At 40.8% G+C, this 17,397-nt stretch overlaps 1 protein-coding gene across 1 annotated transcript; it reads left to right on the top strand.

The window, feature by feature from the left end:
- The first annotated feature begins 389 nt into the window (after positions 1–389).
- kiaa0232 (KIAA0232 ortholog) lies at positions 390–16,483 on the top strand. Its single transcript, XM_055058638.1, has 9 exons — positions 390–672; positions 3,033–3,144; positions 3,231–3,598; positions 3,702–3,842; positions 7,668–7,737; positions 7,856–7,940; positions 8,518–11,896; positions 11,989–12,097; positions 13,450–16,483. Exons 3-9 carry the CDS (start codon positions 3,374–3,376, stop codon positions 13,464–13,466), a joined length of 4,026 nt encoding a protein of 1,341 aa, XP_054914613.1. The 5' UTR covers positions 390–672; positions 3,033–3,144; positions 3,231–3,373; the 3' UTR covers positions 13,467–16,483.
- Positions 16,484–17,397: the final 914 nt, after the last annotated feature.

Raw genomic sequence — 17,397 nt, 5'->3', positions numbered from 1 at the left:
CATGCTTGACAGATTAGAATTTAAAAACAAACAAACATTAAATTCTATTATTTTTATTCCTGTAAAGTGCTATTTTGTCTACCACAAATTACATTAGAATATAATGAGGGTGAAAAATCTTTAAATATTGTCAAATGTAGATAAAATAATCCGATTGTAAATTTGTGAATATTAACATCGGTCACAACGATCGAAGTATTTTTTGTACAGCTCAAATCTCTGCATTCAGCATTGCCCAGTGCCTTTCAATTTCACTTTGTGTGAGCGCAAACTGTGGGAGTACTAGTTGGACTTCTGATGCAATACTCCAGGCGGAGGAATCAAACCTACCGCAGCGGGACAGTGGAGGTTTGCCTTGTTGCCTAGATACGAACGCGGAGGGTGGCGCATTCAATAGTCGTACGTGAATGAAACTGGCTCGTTGGCTGTGGACATTGTGGTTCCTCGTATCCCCTGTCATCGACGAATGACCTTCCTGGACGGGAGCCCGAATGTCGCCAGTTTCGCTAGCGCTTTGGTGAAGAAGCGCTAGATGCGAAAACAGCGCCATTTCTGTCGGCGTCCATGATACGCGCTGCTACCGCAGCAGATTCCAGAGCTCGAGCTCGGAACGGCAGCGGGAGAGAACTAGCCGCTCCCCTTTCGCTGCTTCTTTACTTCAGGCCACGGCAGGTGAGTAAACCGACTCCGGTGGTGTTCTTCACATGTTGAGCTTCTCTTGGTCCTGCTTGGTGAATAATGTTAAGTTTGTTAACTCCTTCGCCTTATGACGATATGGCGCACATTTGTTGAGGGGGAAAAAAACGTCTGACAGTCCTCTGGTACCGTGCAGCCGCTGTTCCTCCCCCTCAGTCACAACAACAAGCGTAGCTACGTGAAAGCTAACGTTAGCTTTCGAATGGCTCCAGCCTCTCTGCACGCATTTACTTCTATTGTTGGCATTTAGATATTTAAAGCCCGGTTCTTTTCGACTGCAAATTCGGCCTAATATTTGACGTATTTGTGTTTGTCGTCATTTTAATGGAAAGCCGTAAAAGCAGTATAACGCCACCACTGAGCGCAACCTCCCTTCACCTGCCCGTAACAAAGTGTTCTGTTCTTAATGGCAGGCATAAGGCAACCGCGTCATTAAACGCAAACGCCTAAAAGTATCCTGGGGTGATATACGTATGCCACATGATTAAAAGAGAAGTAAGTTTGTGACAATACGCAGAGCTCCAGGTAGCTAACTTGGCTAACATGAGCTAAAGGTCGGTGGTCCAGCTAACCTTGCGGTTTGACTGCAAAGCGACGTAAATATCGCCATTTAATAACAGAAGTCACTATCGTCGTGTGTTTGTTAAATCGCCGTACTGTTACCTAATGTTATTCCACGCAGTTAGAGAGCTTGCCTTTATGACACAGCGCAGTATTTATTTATTTATTTTTGCCACAAACTGCCGGCATGTAACGCCATGACCAGCTGAAACCTTTTAAAATTATTATTGTAGTGTTGTTTCTCCTTAGCTTCTCATGCTTCACACATTTGTTTGCGAAAAGGCATAAATTACAAAGTGTCTTGGGAAATGTTTTATTTTTTTTTTTCTAATTAGGTGCATGTTCGAACGGCCGTAATGCTGAGTTTGACTTGCTGAATGAAGTTAGTATGTTGACAGCGCAGACAGAAACTGGCAGCCGGGGCTAATGCGCGTACAAGAGAACTGCTGGCTTCCAGACAACGGTCAGCCATATTTAGAAACCGCCGTGCCGGCCGGGCTCGTTAACCTCTCAGCTGTTCTCCCTCAGTATGCCTGTGACTCAGTGTTATTATGCATAAGGGTGCGGATCGCTCAAGTCGTGTGCTAGCGCACAGCAAAGCTCCTTATCTTGCCCTTTTGACGTCTCCGACGGGTGACTGTAAATGCCACCGCTGAATGACGCCCGGATCAGCCAATCAAATCTCCACAGCCTCCATTTGCTCTTCGCGTCGTCGGTGTCCGAAGCCGCAGTTTCACCATCTGAAACGCATGCTTTCTGTATTCCCGGCCCACTTCCACCCCTCACTCCCTCCCTCCCCCAGCTGTCAAAAGTGGCTCACAGCGGCGGCGGCGATCCAGGACACCGCGTTGTGCCAGTCTCTTTACTGTTTTTGAGAACGGATAGAAGTCTAAGTAAATGTGTTCGAGGACTGTTCTAATTTTTTTTTACTTTATGAATTTCAAAACAGATCTCGCTGGAACTGTTTTCATCTTCCAGTAAGGACAGGCTAGTGTGGGACTTTAACATTATTATAATCAAGAATTTTTTGTAGCTTTTCTAACTATTGTTACTGTCATAATAATGGTCTCTGTAGCATAAATTTATTGCATCTGGATGGAATTGCCCTTGGAGATTACATACATATAGTTCTGACAGGTTTTGTTTTTGCCTTCATTTACATTCCCAATTTTTTGTTTTAAAGTTTAATGAGCCAATTCAGATTTGATCCAAGTTCATATTTTAAAGGACTAATAAAAGCAATTCTGGAGAAGCCTTGATAGGCATATTAGTTTTAAATCTAGTTTAACTCTAGTAGAAAATGAAGGGATCAACCAATTTAAGCTGTGTCCATGTCTAACCTCAAATATTGCACCAAAGTGCATCTGATTCATTGTTTTCACAGTGAATTCCAATTTATGATATTTAAAAACCAAACCCACAACCATCCTTATCAGTGATTAATAGTTTTACTGCTTTCTTCATTATTTGCTCAATGAAAGCATCAATAAACACCAATACATATTAAAAACCGTTTACCGTGTGCAGCTTAGTGAAACAAATCCCTCATCTTTGTGACTGGTGTCCTAAAGAAGTGCATTGCAAAGGGGAATGTTTTTATTGTGACCGGAAAGTATTGTCATAAAACTGAGTCCGTATCGCTCATTCCTGTAATCACTCTAATAACCATACATTGTGAAGATGGATTCTCGAAGACCTGAATATTTTGAATTGTAAACATTCTGCATTTTCCTTATTCTGCATAAAAACTCACACAGGCTGGTTTTGTGTTCCAGATCGTGCCTGTGCAGTAAGACCCAGTCCCACCATGGACCTCTCTGCCTGAGACAGAAACACGTCTTGTGTTTTGCTCAGCGGCCGGGAGCTTTCAGCAGCCATGCCTCACCAGTAAAATCACCTTTCCTTTTTTTCTTTTCTTTTTTTGTTTTTTTTGCTTAAAGCAATAAAAACATCCTATATGTCTCCCCATGTAGAACCCCTTAAGTACATCCTGCTGGAGTAACGCCCTCCCCCCTCACCTCATCGTCCAGATCGGCTCTGCCTCATCCCTTTTCGCCTTCGCTAGCTTCCCGCCATGAGGCTGCTCTGCCTGAAAATGGCCTACACCTGAGGTCCCATGCGTCCTGTGAGCACCGATTCAGACGGTCCTGCTCCTCCTGAGAACCTCTCTTGCCTCTTCCCCCTGCCCGCTTCAGAGATGTCCTTGCTCCAGTCGCTGGGGCCGGTGCAGAGCTGGCTCGGCCAGGAGCTCGAGAAGTGTGGGATCGACGCCATGATCTACACCCGCTACGTCCTGAGCCTTCTCCTGCACGACAGCTACGACTACGACCTGCAGGACCAGGTGGGCTCTCGTTCAACCAAGGAAGAGAAACCCTAAAAGTCATTGTTTCTGTTTTTGAATTGTCACACAAGCGATTTTTATTGTTCTTTCTTTTTTTTCCTAGGAGAATGACATCTTCCTGGGATGGGAGAAAGGAGCTGGGAAGAAGTGGGGCAAGGGCAAGAAGAAAGGAGGGACCGACCTGAGTCTAGAGGAGATAAAGAAGCAAGCCGCCGTGCAATGCCTTCGCTCTGCATCTGATGAAGTAAGCTCTGTTCTACGCAGCGGTTGAAATCCTGTGATTGTCAGCTGCTGTTAGTCAACTTGGAAGTTTCTGAAATGTTGGAAATATGCTCTAATCTTGGTTGAGGGAAATCCTCCCTGAGTTCCACCTTTAGCAATGACTTAACCTTCTAATAAAAACTGGTTTGTATGTTTTCAAGTATTCACACCCCTGTAACACTTTCATATTTTATGTCATAAAAATAGACCTGCAGAAAACAGTGTGTAGTTGTGCAGTGGAAGGAAGCTTTCAGTTTGTTAGTTAAATAAAAAACAGGCTTTTATGGGTGTGCTTTATTATTTTACCCTATTTAGTCTGATAAATAAAATCCATTGCAACCTTCAAAACTCAAACACAATATAAGCAGTCAAATTTTGTGTGATTTGCAGTCAGTTTGGGAACAGATGTGCTCTGTGGGAGAGTATTACTTATCAAATAGCAAAATAATGACCAAGGAACCAACCAGGAAAAGTTTAGGGTTAGTGTAAACCAGGGGTCCCCAATCCTTTCCCCCTGCTGCTGCAAAATAAAACTCGCCAAGAGCTGCAAAAATGTTCTTTACATGTGCTACGTAAATGTTTTAACAACGTTAAACAAAAATGTATATATGTTTCCAGATTTTAGAATAAAATTAATTACCTATTACAAGAGGGGAGAAAAACAACTTTGTAGAATGATGTGAGCCTTTTTGATAATTATGGAAAATGAAGAAAGATGAGTAGCATAGTTTGAATTAAGTTCCTTCTAAAAGTCTGCCGTAAATAATAAAAACAGGTTTAGCACAAGAACTTATGGAAAATATCTTGAAATGACAATTTCTTATTGCATCCATAATTAAAAAATACATATATTTTTTGTTTTGTAAGAGTCGCAGAGAAGGGGCCAAAAATGAGAAAATCTTTTTTTTTTTAAAGTAACTAAAAATAAATAACAGTAAAAAAAAGTTTATAAAAACGTAATAATAAAAAATGCTGCTGAATTAAAGCTGAGTATAAATGAGAGATTTATAGATTTCTCTGTTAAATAAACATAAATATTTTCTCTCAGCTTCAGGATGATGCAGTTTTTGTGTTGATTCCTCATAAAATTCACTCTGCTCTCGGTTCACACTCCGACAAAAAAAAAGAAATTTTTTTTTTTTTTAAATGAACACGTTTTCTAGGCACTGTGTGCTTTAAGAATTGACTATATTGGTCATTGTTATTTAGGTGAAGTCAGGCGGATGTTAATTGCATGAGTCACAGCATAGAAGCAATGAACAAAGCTGGGTCAAAGAGGGAAGCCAGAGCATTGAAAAAGGGAAGATCTGAACTGAAAATGCATCGTCACCTTATTTGGCAGGGTGGCTGTAGCTTTTCTCATCATCAGGTCAGCACTTCAGCTTTCACCAAGCAAAAAGCCACGCTGCCTGTGTTTTATAATTAATGAAGACCAGAAGGAACAGAAGAAAAGCTTTAGGACAACCCAGCAGAAAAACACACTTTTGTTTCTGTGTAAAACGGAAACAGAAATAGTGTTTTCATGAATAAATGGCGGCTTGCTTTTGTCAATTCAACATAAAAAGCTGGAGAGAAAGGTCTGCAACACGGGAGCGGTGTCATGCTCCTCTTTGGGGGCCGGACTCTGTGCTCTTTTCTTAAGCAGTAAGCGCTGCATGTGATTGCAGCAAAGCCGGCTGGCTGTCAGCTGACCGGCATTAGCAGCTATGCAGGAGGAAATAAAAGGACCGGAGCGAAGCGCTACAGCAACACTTTCTATTTTGGACCAGACCGGAGCACAGCAAAAATCGGTCGGGTTGGAAACAAGAGCAGCTGCTTTGTGGTTTTTGTTGATTACAAGCCCTAAGTTTGTAAATGAAGTAATTCACATTGTGTCGCTTAATTTAAGAAAGCAGTAAATTACAAGGATGTGTTTGCAGTAAATGTTAACCGGAGAATGCAGTGCATAAAACTCACTGTTCTGCTGCTTTCTTTATTTTTGGAAGGATATGTGCGCTCCTGTTAAATGAACATGGCTATAGTGTCACAAATCAGCTGGCTGCAGTCGTAGCCGCTGGCCTTTCATTACTTTGTTAGTACAAGCATTCTTTCCTCAGCATTAGTCAGCTTGTTTTTTTCCGTCAAATCAGATAAGATAATTGGCCTTTCTGAGTTGTATGTAGAGTACTCAAATTTTAAACTCTGTGCCCATGCTAAAAAATATCTGACTCGCTGATATCGCTGCAACATTTTATGAAAGCACATAGTTCTTTCTAGTTAAGAAAAAAAAAGATTTAATTACAATATGAGAATATTTCAACCTTCTTCTTTGTCTTCTGCAAAAAACTCATAAAAATAACTTTTGCATTTAAACAATATCAATATGAAAAGGCGGAAGAATGAAGTAAATCCACCATTCATCAAAGAAAAAACTAAGAATTAATTTGTAGGTCCACCCTAGCCATTGTTGGAACAATGGTTCAGTCCAAAGTGCAGTAGGAGCAACGTCAGCTCTGAACGGACGCACAGACTGAGAGCTGTTACTGTGGCTCTGCAGCACTAACAACAAACACTAAGTAAAGATTTGAAGCAAAGACATGTAAACCTTTTATTTACTTCCACTGCTCAATAGTAAGAAACACAGTAACAATAAAAATCAGACTGCAGTTCATTATTTCATTACTTTGACTGACTCATATAAACTGCCCCGTTATGCCTTGGAAATCAAAACTAGCAAAACAGACTGCATTGCTTTGATAGACTTAAACGTTTTTGTCGAAGGTAGCAAATATATCAATTATATTTAGCTCTTTAATTCTTATGTTAATGAGAAGAGTTTGAAACGGGAGGGATTAAGATAACTAGTCCCTCAACTAGCAACTAGCCGACAGCTCAGTTGCCGACAGCTCAGAGAGAGAAAAACAAAAATGTATGGTTTTATTTCTTACCTGTGCATGTAGTTTTAGAAAGCCTCTAAAACTACATGCACAAAAGAAATGTGGATATTTTTCTATGAAAGCCCAGTGCTTTGAGCATTAAGTTTTAGTTATAAACTAAACTAAATCTTCATTATTTCCACCTACTTTTAGATTCTCAGTTCCAGGACATGGCAAAACCAAAAAAACAATAAAGCAACTTATTATAATTTAATAACATGCAACTTGTATTGAAAGCCACTACAATAAACCAATATTTATGAGGAATTATATCAAGTGAAGTTACTCATTAAAACTTTTTATGTATAACCTTAAATTTTTGTAATGGTGTACCAAGGATTATATCTGTGCCACTGAATCAAGCTCGCATCTAAGCATCTAAATTTTAGTTAGACTTTTATGGGTCTCAGTAGTTTGCTTACTGAGAAAAACACATGCTTGAGCATTACTGCTTACTTGTCATATTTGGTCTTAAAAACTTCTTAAACCGCATTTTACTTTGCATTTACTGTGACTATGGTGTTTATTCCCCCCCCCCACACCCCAATATTTGGGGGGACAACTTGATCTCAAAATGACAATCTTACCACAATAATTTCTGGGACAATTTATCATCCAGTAAAATAGTTTTTTTACTGCCATGCAAACCTAGCGAAGTGCATGCTGTGTGTTCCCTCTGCTGTTTCAAATTAGTTTATTAGATCAACTACAACTTGCAAACAGACTGCAGTCATTTTATTTTCTGGAACATGTCTTTAATAGCTGAAATGTGGCAAATTTCAGCATGCATACATATTGAGTGTGCAATAGGTAACAGTAGCCACATACTGTTAACTGGTTTCCTGGAAAGATGTGAATCTCAGATATTCCTCTTGTTTTTGTCTCCTGTGCAGAACTCTGGAATTGAGAGTCTGGTTGAAGAGCTTTGCTCTAAACTTAAGGACATCCAAAACAAACAGAAAGGTTTGAAAACAATTTTTTTTTCCTGCTCAGCTGTCTTTGCTGCGCTGCTGTTTTGACAAAGAAAAAGATCACGCATGGTAACCTTAGTAAGATGGGTTTTTTTTTTATCGTTTTCCAGAAGAGAAACACATTCAAAAGAAATCGGATGGCTGTCAGTCACCAGAACGTGTCGATTCGCCTTCTTCTAAGGACCAGGTGGAAATGTAAGTTTGAAGTCTGATTGTAATTTATTTTTACATTTTATACTTAAATTAAATCTTTATAAACAGCAAATGTATGAAATGAATACTGTGGATGTGTTTCCTCATATTGACTTTCTGAGTTTATTACAGATGAACACTGAATTCTTAGTTTTTTTTTTTGTTTGTTTTTTTGCCGTTGTGTCATTATGAGTGAATAAATAAATTTGGATGGTGAATAGATTTTTGAACTTGCTTTGGATCTTCTCTACAAAATCCTTTAAAATAGATTTGATCTTGAACTCATTGTCAGTATGATACACAACTGCCGAGTTGCAGCTAATCGGATTTAATTTTAGTCTCATTTGAAAAAAAAAAAATCCCTTTGATAGACAATAAAGCGTGGTTAAGTTGGCCGAAATGTGCAGGCAAATGTAATTTTTTAACATTGCTTTTCACAAGTACAGCATTATCTTGGTAGTTGTACATTTTCTTGTTTAATTTGATTTGTTCAGCTTTGTGGTCTTTTATTAACTTATGTATAGTTTGTCACAAGTTAATAACAATTAAATCTCCCTTTCCTTATTTCATGTGACTGCAGGTACTATGAAGCCTTTCCTCCTTTGTCAGAGAAACCTGTTTGTCTCCAAGAGATCATGACGGTGTGGAACAAGGCCAAGGCCTGCACATACTCCAGTTCATCATCCTCTGCAGCTCCACAAACCAGCACGGACACCTCCTCCCCCAAAGACTGCAACAGTGACGGCGAGGCTGCAAAAGAGCGACACCTCGAGGCATGTGGTACCATTCCTACTGTGACCAGCGAGAGAGGCCAGCAACGACGAAGCAAGAAAGAGAAGGAAAACCGATGCCATGGTGGCGCAGCAGCTGAGGAGAAGACCATCAGCCACTCTAAGAGACAGATCAGACACAGATCTGAGGGCAAATATCGACCCAGATCCTGGTCTTCTGGTTCTAGTGAGGCAGGGTCGAGCTCCAGCGGGAATCAGGGTGACACAAAGTCATCCAGAAGCAAAACAGTTAGAGTAAGGCACAAATCCAGGGAGGCTGCCAAGAACAAGAGGACACGCAACAACGGGCAGGTGAAGCTGCAGATGAAGGTGATCGATAAGGAGGAAAGAAGAAACGTAGGAGCGAGTGGTGGCGGCACGACCAGCAGCGCTGCTAAACAACCACAGCTTTATAAGAAGGGGAAAAGACCGTTGAAGGAGATTCGTAAAGAGCTGGGCTGGCTGGAAGCGAGGGAGTCTGCAGTTGAGGCCAGAAACAAAAAAGAGTACAAGGAGGAGCCCCTGTGGTACACCGAGCCCATCACGGAGTACTTTGTACCATTCAGTAGCTGTCGAAGTAAGCTTGAAACGAAGTATCGCAGCAAGGTGGGCTCTCCGGACGGCTTTGACTTTTCTGCGGAAATGGAAAGGCTGCCCGAAAAAATCCAGGGAATCTGCATTGCCAGCGAGAGCTACCAGCGGGCCTATCTACCAGCAGGCTCATTTGTGGATGGGCACTTCGTGGAAGCGCCTGGCGATGCGGAGAGCGAACCCGCCGACCTCACTGACACTTTGCGCTGCCCTCAGCCAGAAGATAGTAGAGATTTAGATGACAAGCATCTGTCTGAATTCACTGACTTCTATGAAGTCGATATTTATCAATCCATATTGGATACTAGTGCCTCAGACACGATACAAGAGAGTCGGATCTTGAGCCTGATTCGACAGAAAAGCAAAGAGCAAGGAGACAATGAGGCAGAGTGCTGTTTAGTGTTAGATGGCCTTGAGCAGCAAGGGAAAAGTGCAATAGAGGCAGACTCACAGGAAGCTTCGGGAACTGTTGGGTTCTTAATGGAGGATTTTGAAAACTTGGTACATGTATGGGGGTGTTACTCCCCGTCTTCTTCCGAAGACATAGACGGGGAAAGCTTCCTTGGAGACTCTCCCGTCCGGCTCTCTCCGCTGCTGGATAGCGTGTCGTTGACTCTGAGCAAGCTATCCAGACCACTAGAAGAACCAGCCGTTCCTGAAGCTCCCAGTGAAGCATCTGCTTTGGATTCATCCTGCTTCTCCCTTTTCGAGGTGCAGTGTGATGGCGCCACTTTTCCCTTCCCCCGAGACCCGCTTTCTGTCAGTCACGAAAACACCAATTCTAGTAGCTGTCTCGACCCGCATTCTAATAAGCAGTCCCGCTTGCTAATATGGACCAAAAATAGTGCCTTTGACGAAACGGAACACTGTTCGAATCTATCGACGCGAACTTGCAGCCCATGGTCGCATTCAGAGGAGACTCGGTCGGACAACGAGCAGGGCAATGCTCTGGCAGAGGATGCCGCTCCGTTCTGCAGAGATGAACCGGACCGAGTCATCCCTCCTCCTCTGTCGGGTACATATCTAGAAGATGAAATCTTGGAGTTTTTGCAGGAGGACTCGGGCAAAAAGTGTGAAAATGTCAGCGTCAGTACAGCACCCAATCAGACCTTTACCAAAAAATCTAAATTAGAGTCCATTTGTGGCATAGCACTAGAAAGGGATGAGAGCAAACCGTACAGCACAGACGTGTTTTCAGACAACGCGAACCAACAGAGTGACGATTACAGCTCAGGGATTATAAAAGACATTTGGACCGCCATAGGAGATGGGAAATTTGCTGCATCGAAGCACGGGGCAGACAAGCCAGGCAAGGGGCTCTTCTCTGATGAGTCGGACACTTGCTGTTGCCGGTGTCTGGAGGTCCAGACTAAAGGAGTTTCTGTTCAGGGACCTCAGAAAAAGGCTGTGCAGCGATCTGAGTATCGCCTTTGGGATGGCAAGAAAGAAGAACAGGACTTGGCCAAAAACAAGCTCTCCAAAGTAGACGCCGCTGGGGATTACATGACTCCGTCCAAGCCCTGGGACTTGAACTCCGACAAGGAAAGTTCAGCGTTCATCCTCGGAGGAGTATATGGAGAGTTGAAAACACTAAGCGGCGATAAAAACTGGGCGGTCGTGCCGCCGAGCGATACTCAAGATAGCTTGCTACAGTGCGCCGCCGCTGCTGCTTCCGCGTCCAGCGCCGACATGCTGACCATCACGGGCAGAGATGTATTCATGAACACGAGCAGCCGCTTCGCCCCTGGGCACCGGCCCCTATGGAGGCCCCTCGTTTCCTTTGGGCAGAGCGACCAGGCCATTAAAGGAGGCGGAGACGGATTGAATAAGGGATTTTCTCTGATCTTCCATGAAGATTTGCTCGGCTCATACGGGGGCTTGCACAGAGAGGAGCAAGGTCTAGAATACCCGTTTGCATCCTTCAACCTGAACAATCCCTTCTCTCAAGTCCTCCATGTCGAGTGTTCCTTTGAGCCTGAGGATATGGCTTCTTTCAGTCCGGGATTCAAGCCCAAATCTATTCTTTGCTCGGATTCAGAGAGTGAAGCCTTCCACACTCGAATTTATGGCATCAACCGGACGCAGTACAGAGCCATCCGCATTTCACCCAGGACTCATTTCCGACCAATATCGGCCTCAGAGCTGTCTCCTGGTGGTGTTAGTGATTCGGAGGCCGAGACCGACAAAGAAGAGATGAGTTTTCCCATCGCGGCACCGGTGGATGTGTTCGACGATCCTCAGGCCGACCTCAAACCTCTGGAGGAGGACGCCGAATGCGAGGGACCTTATTACGGGAAGTCAGAACTGGAATCTGGTAAATTTTTACCAAGATTAAAGAAGTCTGGCATGGAGAAGAGTGCCCAGACCTCTCTGGATTCGCAGGAGGGCTCAAGTACCCTTCTGCCAATTGCCGAGCAAGAGAGCGGCTTGAGCTGCAAAACGGCAACAGCGGCCGTGCCGAGCGCAGGCGAACAGGTGGATGTGGGCAAGATTCAACAAGAAGAATCTGCAGAGGAGAAGCAGCCCCATGTATGCTCACCGGCAGGTCAGACCCCCAAGTATGGGATCGCTTATGACTATGTTGGCGACATGCAAGAGGTAATGAAGGTTCACAAATTGTTGCGGTTGTGAATTTCACAGAAACATTTATTGAATGTTTGCTATGTTTTTTTGTTTTTGTTTGTTTCTAGTTCCCTCTGTTAAATAGAAGTGGTCAGGGAGGAATTGACAGCCAGCAAGATGAGTTCTGGTGGCAGAACACAATTTGTTCCCCCCTTTTCCCTGGTTCTCAGTGTACAGGTAAGTCCAGATTTCAAAGTGAGCTTTTTCTATCAGATTAACTCTAAACTTAACCCAGTTGTTCCCTAGTTTTCATTGCATTTTACAGGGTAATCTGTTGTTTTCCTTTTTTGTGGTTTAATACACTCAGTAGTACAATTTAACAAGCTCTGTTCATATATTCATAGCAACCAATGTAGTAGTGAACAAAGTAAGAGTTGGCCTGTGAAAGTGACCTGACTAAAAACATTATTATTAATATTAATATTTTAAAATAGTCAGTCGAGAGGCTATTTCTTAAAGCCTGGTAGATTTTCTTCAGTTTAGTCTTTTCCCAAACAATCTTTTTAGAGGAACATGCTCCAAATACTTATTTTTTTTTTTCATTTTGTTTGCATAATAACTAGATAGTATGACGGCTGCTAAAAACCATATAGTACATAGAACTAATTTTCTTACTCTGTTGTATTCTAAGCTGTAATGACAGGTATGAAGGTTAGTGAAGCACAAAAAAAGTTAAATTTTTCAGGGGTTTTACAAATAATCTCAGGAGTTTTATGTGGGTAAAAATATAACAGCTGTAGAAAATATTAAATATCATTTTATGTTGCACTTCAAAACTGGTTTTTAACCATTTCGGGGTTAAAAAGTTGTTGCTTGGCTATTATGTCTGGCAAGTCTGTCCTAAACTCGCTATCTCTTGACATCACATAGAGGATATTTAAGCTTTGCTGTCACTAATTTGTTTTTTAAGCACCAGAAAGTTGTAAAAGCTTTAAAGTGATGGGATTCTCCCAACTTTGAAATACAATTTTAAACAAGTGTCAAATTGTTTTTATTTTAATGCACCTTTCTAATTCATTTATGATATGGACTCATATTTCTAAACTAAAAATTCAAAAGCTTCTGATTGATTTATGGACTTTGTCAGCTGTCTGTTAAATATCAAGCTCAAGCAAAAACATTTTAATATTTAAAAATCTCGAGTCACTTAATTGTCGAAGATTCTGCTCCACAGTGCCATCTGGTGGGGTTTATGTCTCATTGCATTCTGTAGTTTTACAACTAGGAAGTGGAGAATGATCTCAGTGAACCACTGAATTTAAAGATAATACCCTAGAATAAATACTAGAACTAGGAAAGGGAGGCCATAAATTTAGTAGTTTAATAAAAGAAACTAGTGTTATGTAATATGTAATACACATTATATAATATTTACTGTACTGTTCTTAGAAAAAAAATCTTCAGCTTTTCACTCATGGAAGACACCCTTTTCAGTCCATCAAAAAAAAGAAAAAAAATCCAACAACTTCATTTGCTGTATCTTGAACTTTTTTCTATTCTGCCTCTTTTTCCTCCCTCTCTCTCCCCAGGGAGCAGCAACATTTGACTTCTCCAGTTTTGCGGAGGACACCTGTCACTGAGAGGAGAACTTCCTCTAGTCTTGGGACTGGACCTCTACCAGCAAAAGATTCAGGAAAACCTAACGTAGGCTAATTTTTCTGAGACTCCCTCTCCAAATCCTCCCTGTCCCAACACATAACCCTGTTGGCTTTTCATTTACTAACGTAAAAACAACAACCTTGTGTAATCAACAATCAGATCAACAAAAAGAGTGAAAAAAGGTAAAAAAAAAAAAAAAAAGTTCTGTCTTTGAGTGATGCAATGATTATTCTGCACACCAGTCCTTTTTCAAATCTCACAGTTAGCTTGTAGAGATGCTTCTATTTTTCTTTTTTTTTTCTTCTTCTTCTTTTTTGTTCTATCCTTGTCCTATTCCGTTCCCACCATTTTTTTGAGAGCGAACCAAGGTTTCTGGTGGTCGGTGCCGTCTGAATGGTTGTGCATGTTTTTGTTCGTCCAGGCAGTCTCACTCCTGTTGTTTTTTTTTCTAGTTGAAACAGATGTTGCGTGAAACAAGTGCTGCCACATTCTCTACTTTCTCCATGTTAGATTCAGAAAGAAAATACAAGGACATGAAGATTTTCCTTTTATTTGACTTCTGTGTCGGATTTGAGAGTTTAATTTATCTTGATTGTGCAACTTTCTGAATGCAAAGTAGAGAATGTGCTCAGCTTTCTTCTAAATATCCTCAACTTCCCTGTGTGTGAAAAGTTGTCTGATTTTTTTTTTTTTGTTTGTTTTGAATGGTGATAGTCTTTTAAAGAGCTAGTTGTAGATATAGTGTGGTTTGTGAGGTTAAAAAAAATCTTTGAAACATAAAAATAACCATAAATTAATGTTTTGTCGGGGGAACAATACCAGTGGTCTCCCACAAATTGCAATACTGTACACAAAATTGGTTTAAAAGTAATCTACATATTAAAAAAAAAAAGACAAAAAAAAAGGTTTTGAGCTAAAGAGCCTTCATAAGGTGGCCCAACTGCAGCCATCTCTCCAGACATCTGAGTTGCAGTTGAAACATTTTTCTAATTTTATTTTATTTTAATTTTTTTTTTGTGAATTCTATGGTACAAAACATTGGTGCTATTAAAATGTTCCAAAATCTTTTGAAGTTCAATAAATCTGGCTGTGATACATTTATGACAGTTTCTAGCCAGACTCCAGAAATGCTTCGGGTTTTTTTTTTTTTTTTTTTTTTTTTTTTTGCAAATATTTTTAGTGAGAATTTATGACCGAACACAGTTCTTACTTTAACATAAGCTTGTTTTCTTTTTTTCTTTCTGACCTTTAATTTAATGACTAGTAGACATGTTTTAAAAAAAAAAAATTCACGTTTGAACACGTCTTTTTGAGTTCAAAGCCCCCGCCGGCAGAAAGGAAAGGACAACATCACAGCAGACACAAAGGAAGCAAACCGTGTTGTAACAAGTGGCCGGGCAACAGTCTAACCAAAAAAACAAAGAGGAAGTACTCTAAATCACAGATTTATTTTGTTTTTCCTACGTGGGGTGTTTTTTGTTTTTTTTGTTTTTTTTCTTTTTCTTTTTTTTGGGTTTATCTTTTGAAATACTGACTCGTGTCTTCTCTGTTTTGTGTGTGATGGTGTAGAACTTGTGAAGACACTGGTTCATACTGAGTGTAATAAAAGTTTTAACTTCCAAGAAACGGGAACGGCCGCAGAAATGCTTCTGCGCAGTAACTGGGAACCACACCTCCTCCCGCTCCGCCCTTTGAGCTGTTATCTAGAAACTCTGAAGTTTTCCACGCTTAAAAAAAAAATTTGAATGAAAGCGGTTTTCTTTTTTATTTTTCATCAAAAATTATTTTCCGTGACGATTGAGATTAACATGAGTGAACTAATTATCTCAAGTACCACAGAAGTGAGGCTACTAAAAATCTGTATCGTCATGAGTGTGAATGTTGTTTAAACCCAATGATAGTTCAGCCCTGTGGTACTTCAATTAACAAAAAATACAAAAATTAAAAAAAAAATCCCATCGAGTAGTGAAACGAAGCAAACTTAACTTCAGGGTCTCGTCCCCTTTCCTTAACAGTCAAAGATACTCAGGAATTTTTTAATATAAGCATAATCTACACTCAGACCTGTGATAGTGCAGTGATGCATTAATGTTTGTTTTTTTGTCGAGCAGGAATTGGTGGCAGACGTTGTTTTCAAGCATACCGCTGTAATGACTGTCATTAATGTAGAGCTATAGTTTTAAATACGAAAAAAGTAAATAAAATAAAAAAATCGAAGCCATTGATTGCATAAACGGCGTGGGAGGGAATTTCAGGAGCCCTGAGTTCTATGCAATACGTTGGCGCATGTAAAAGATTTCTAAAGTATACGGACGCAAGTCATGCAGCTGATTATTTTTTTGTTTTGTTTTTTTGTTTTTATTTTAAAGTTTTTGCATGCGGGGCTACTTTTGAGCGAGGGATGCCTGAGAACACAGTGGAATGTCTCTGAGAAATAAAGCATGCAAACGTCACACTCCATTGCTTTAAGTTGGATGAAACACATCTTAGTTAAAGGTTTAAATTGGTGAGAGAATGTTGCGTGTGTGCGTGCGTGAATGTGTGCGAGAAACAGTCACAAAAAAAAAACATTGGATGGATTGCATCACATCTTTCTCCTCAACTTTCATTTTTTTGAATAAGCTGTTTTAAAACAAGGAAAGGAACATGAATCCCTGTCTGGCAGGAAAATGTATTCAGTGATTGTGTGACGTGTTTTGAAAGGAGATGGACTTTTTGACGAAGTTTCACTGAGTCTGGCCGACACTTTGGTCTGAAGTGCCAGCCTGAAGACCGCCATACGATGCTGAAAATCAGAATTTTCCTCGTCTTTTCATTCCCACCCAGAAAGATGCTCCTCCAAACCCCTCCCTCTTCCTTTATGACCCTAATAGATGTGTTCTAATTTCATGTACACCATGAGTAAATTATTTTGTTTCATTGTGGAGTTCCTTAACATCTAATAAATGAATAAAGCAAACCTCAGTCGGAGTGGCTTGTTTTTGTTCCAAGTACCAGTTGTACACTTCCACTATGTGACCTCTGGGTGGCACTAGAGAGTGAGTTTATGTTTCAAGCTGGAACTACATTTGCAAACTTATGCTATTGTGCTCTGCATATTTTTAAGTGAACTAATGTGGTCAGTTTAGCCTCCATTGTGAAGTGTTCAACAACTTTTTTTTCAGTCCAACTTACAGCAGTTAGCAACGTCACTTAAGACGATCCCTTGGAAGACCATATTTTTTTTTAGAGTTGCTTTAGCTTCAATAAGAGCTACCATTCTTTTCTGGAGATTGAATTTTTTTGCCTATTGTTTACAAAAACAGTCTAAGCTCACATACAGCGGAAAAAGGTTTTTGAAGTGAGTTGTAGAGTCCTGTGTCACGTTCTCTATTGGATTTGAGTGAGGACTTTGACAGGGCCACTCTAAACTATGAATATATATTATTCAAAACCATTATCACATATTTCAGGGTCATTCTGATGGATCACTAGTTTTAATCCCAGAGTTTTGTGCTCTCTACGTTCCCATCACCTCAGACCAGCTTCTGTCCCTGTTGGGAGGGAGAGAGAATAATTATCCTTTGCTTCATGATGCTGCCACTGCCATGTTTCACAGTCGGAAGGTTGTGAAAATAGTGTTTTGCTTGTTGGGTACAAAAAAAAAAGATACATTTTGGTTTCCTTCCCTTTGATAAGTTTGGACCCCTAGAAGAAAAAATTAGGATGGTGACCAAGCCAGTAAAAATTTTGGGTGACAGAAATCAAAACAAAAATAAATCAAATGTATTTATTTGGTTCTGCTTGATTGCAGATGATTCTCTAAACCTTTGTTCATGAATTGAACACGATTCCCTGGAGGGGGCAGTAGGGTGGCCATGGCCCGGCCTTGAGGGCGC

This window comes from Poeciliopsis prolifica, unplaced genomic scaffold, assembly GCF_027474105.1.
Source record: "Poeciliopsis prolifica strain line A6 unplaced genomic scaffold, Auburn_PproV2 SCAFFOLD051, whole genome shotgun sequence".
Lineage (NCBI taxonomy): Eukaryota > Metazoa > Chordata > Actinopteri > Cyprinodontiformes > Poeciliidae > Poeciliopsis > Poeciliopsis prolifica.
Note: the sequence above shows the minus strand (reverse complement) of the source record. Positions and strands in the feature narration are given on the sequence as shown.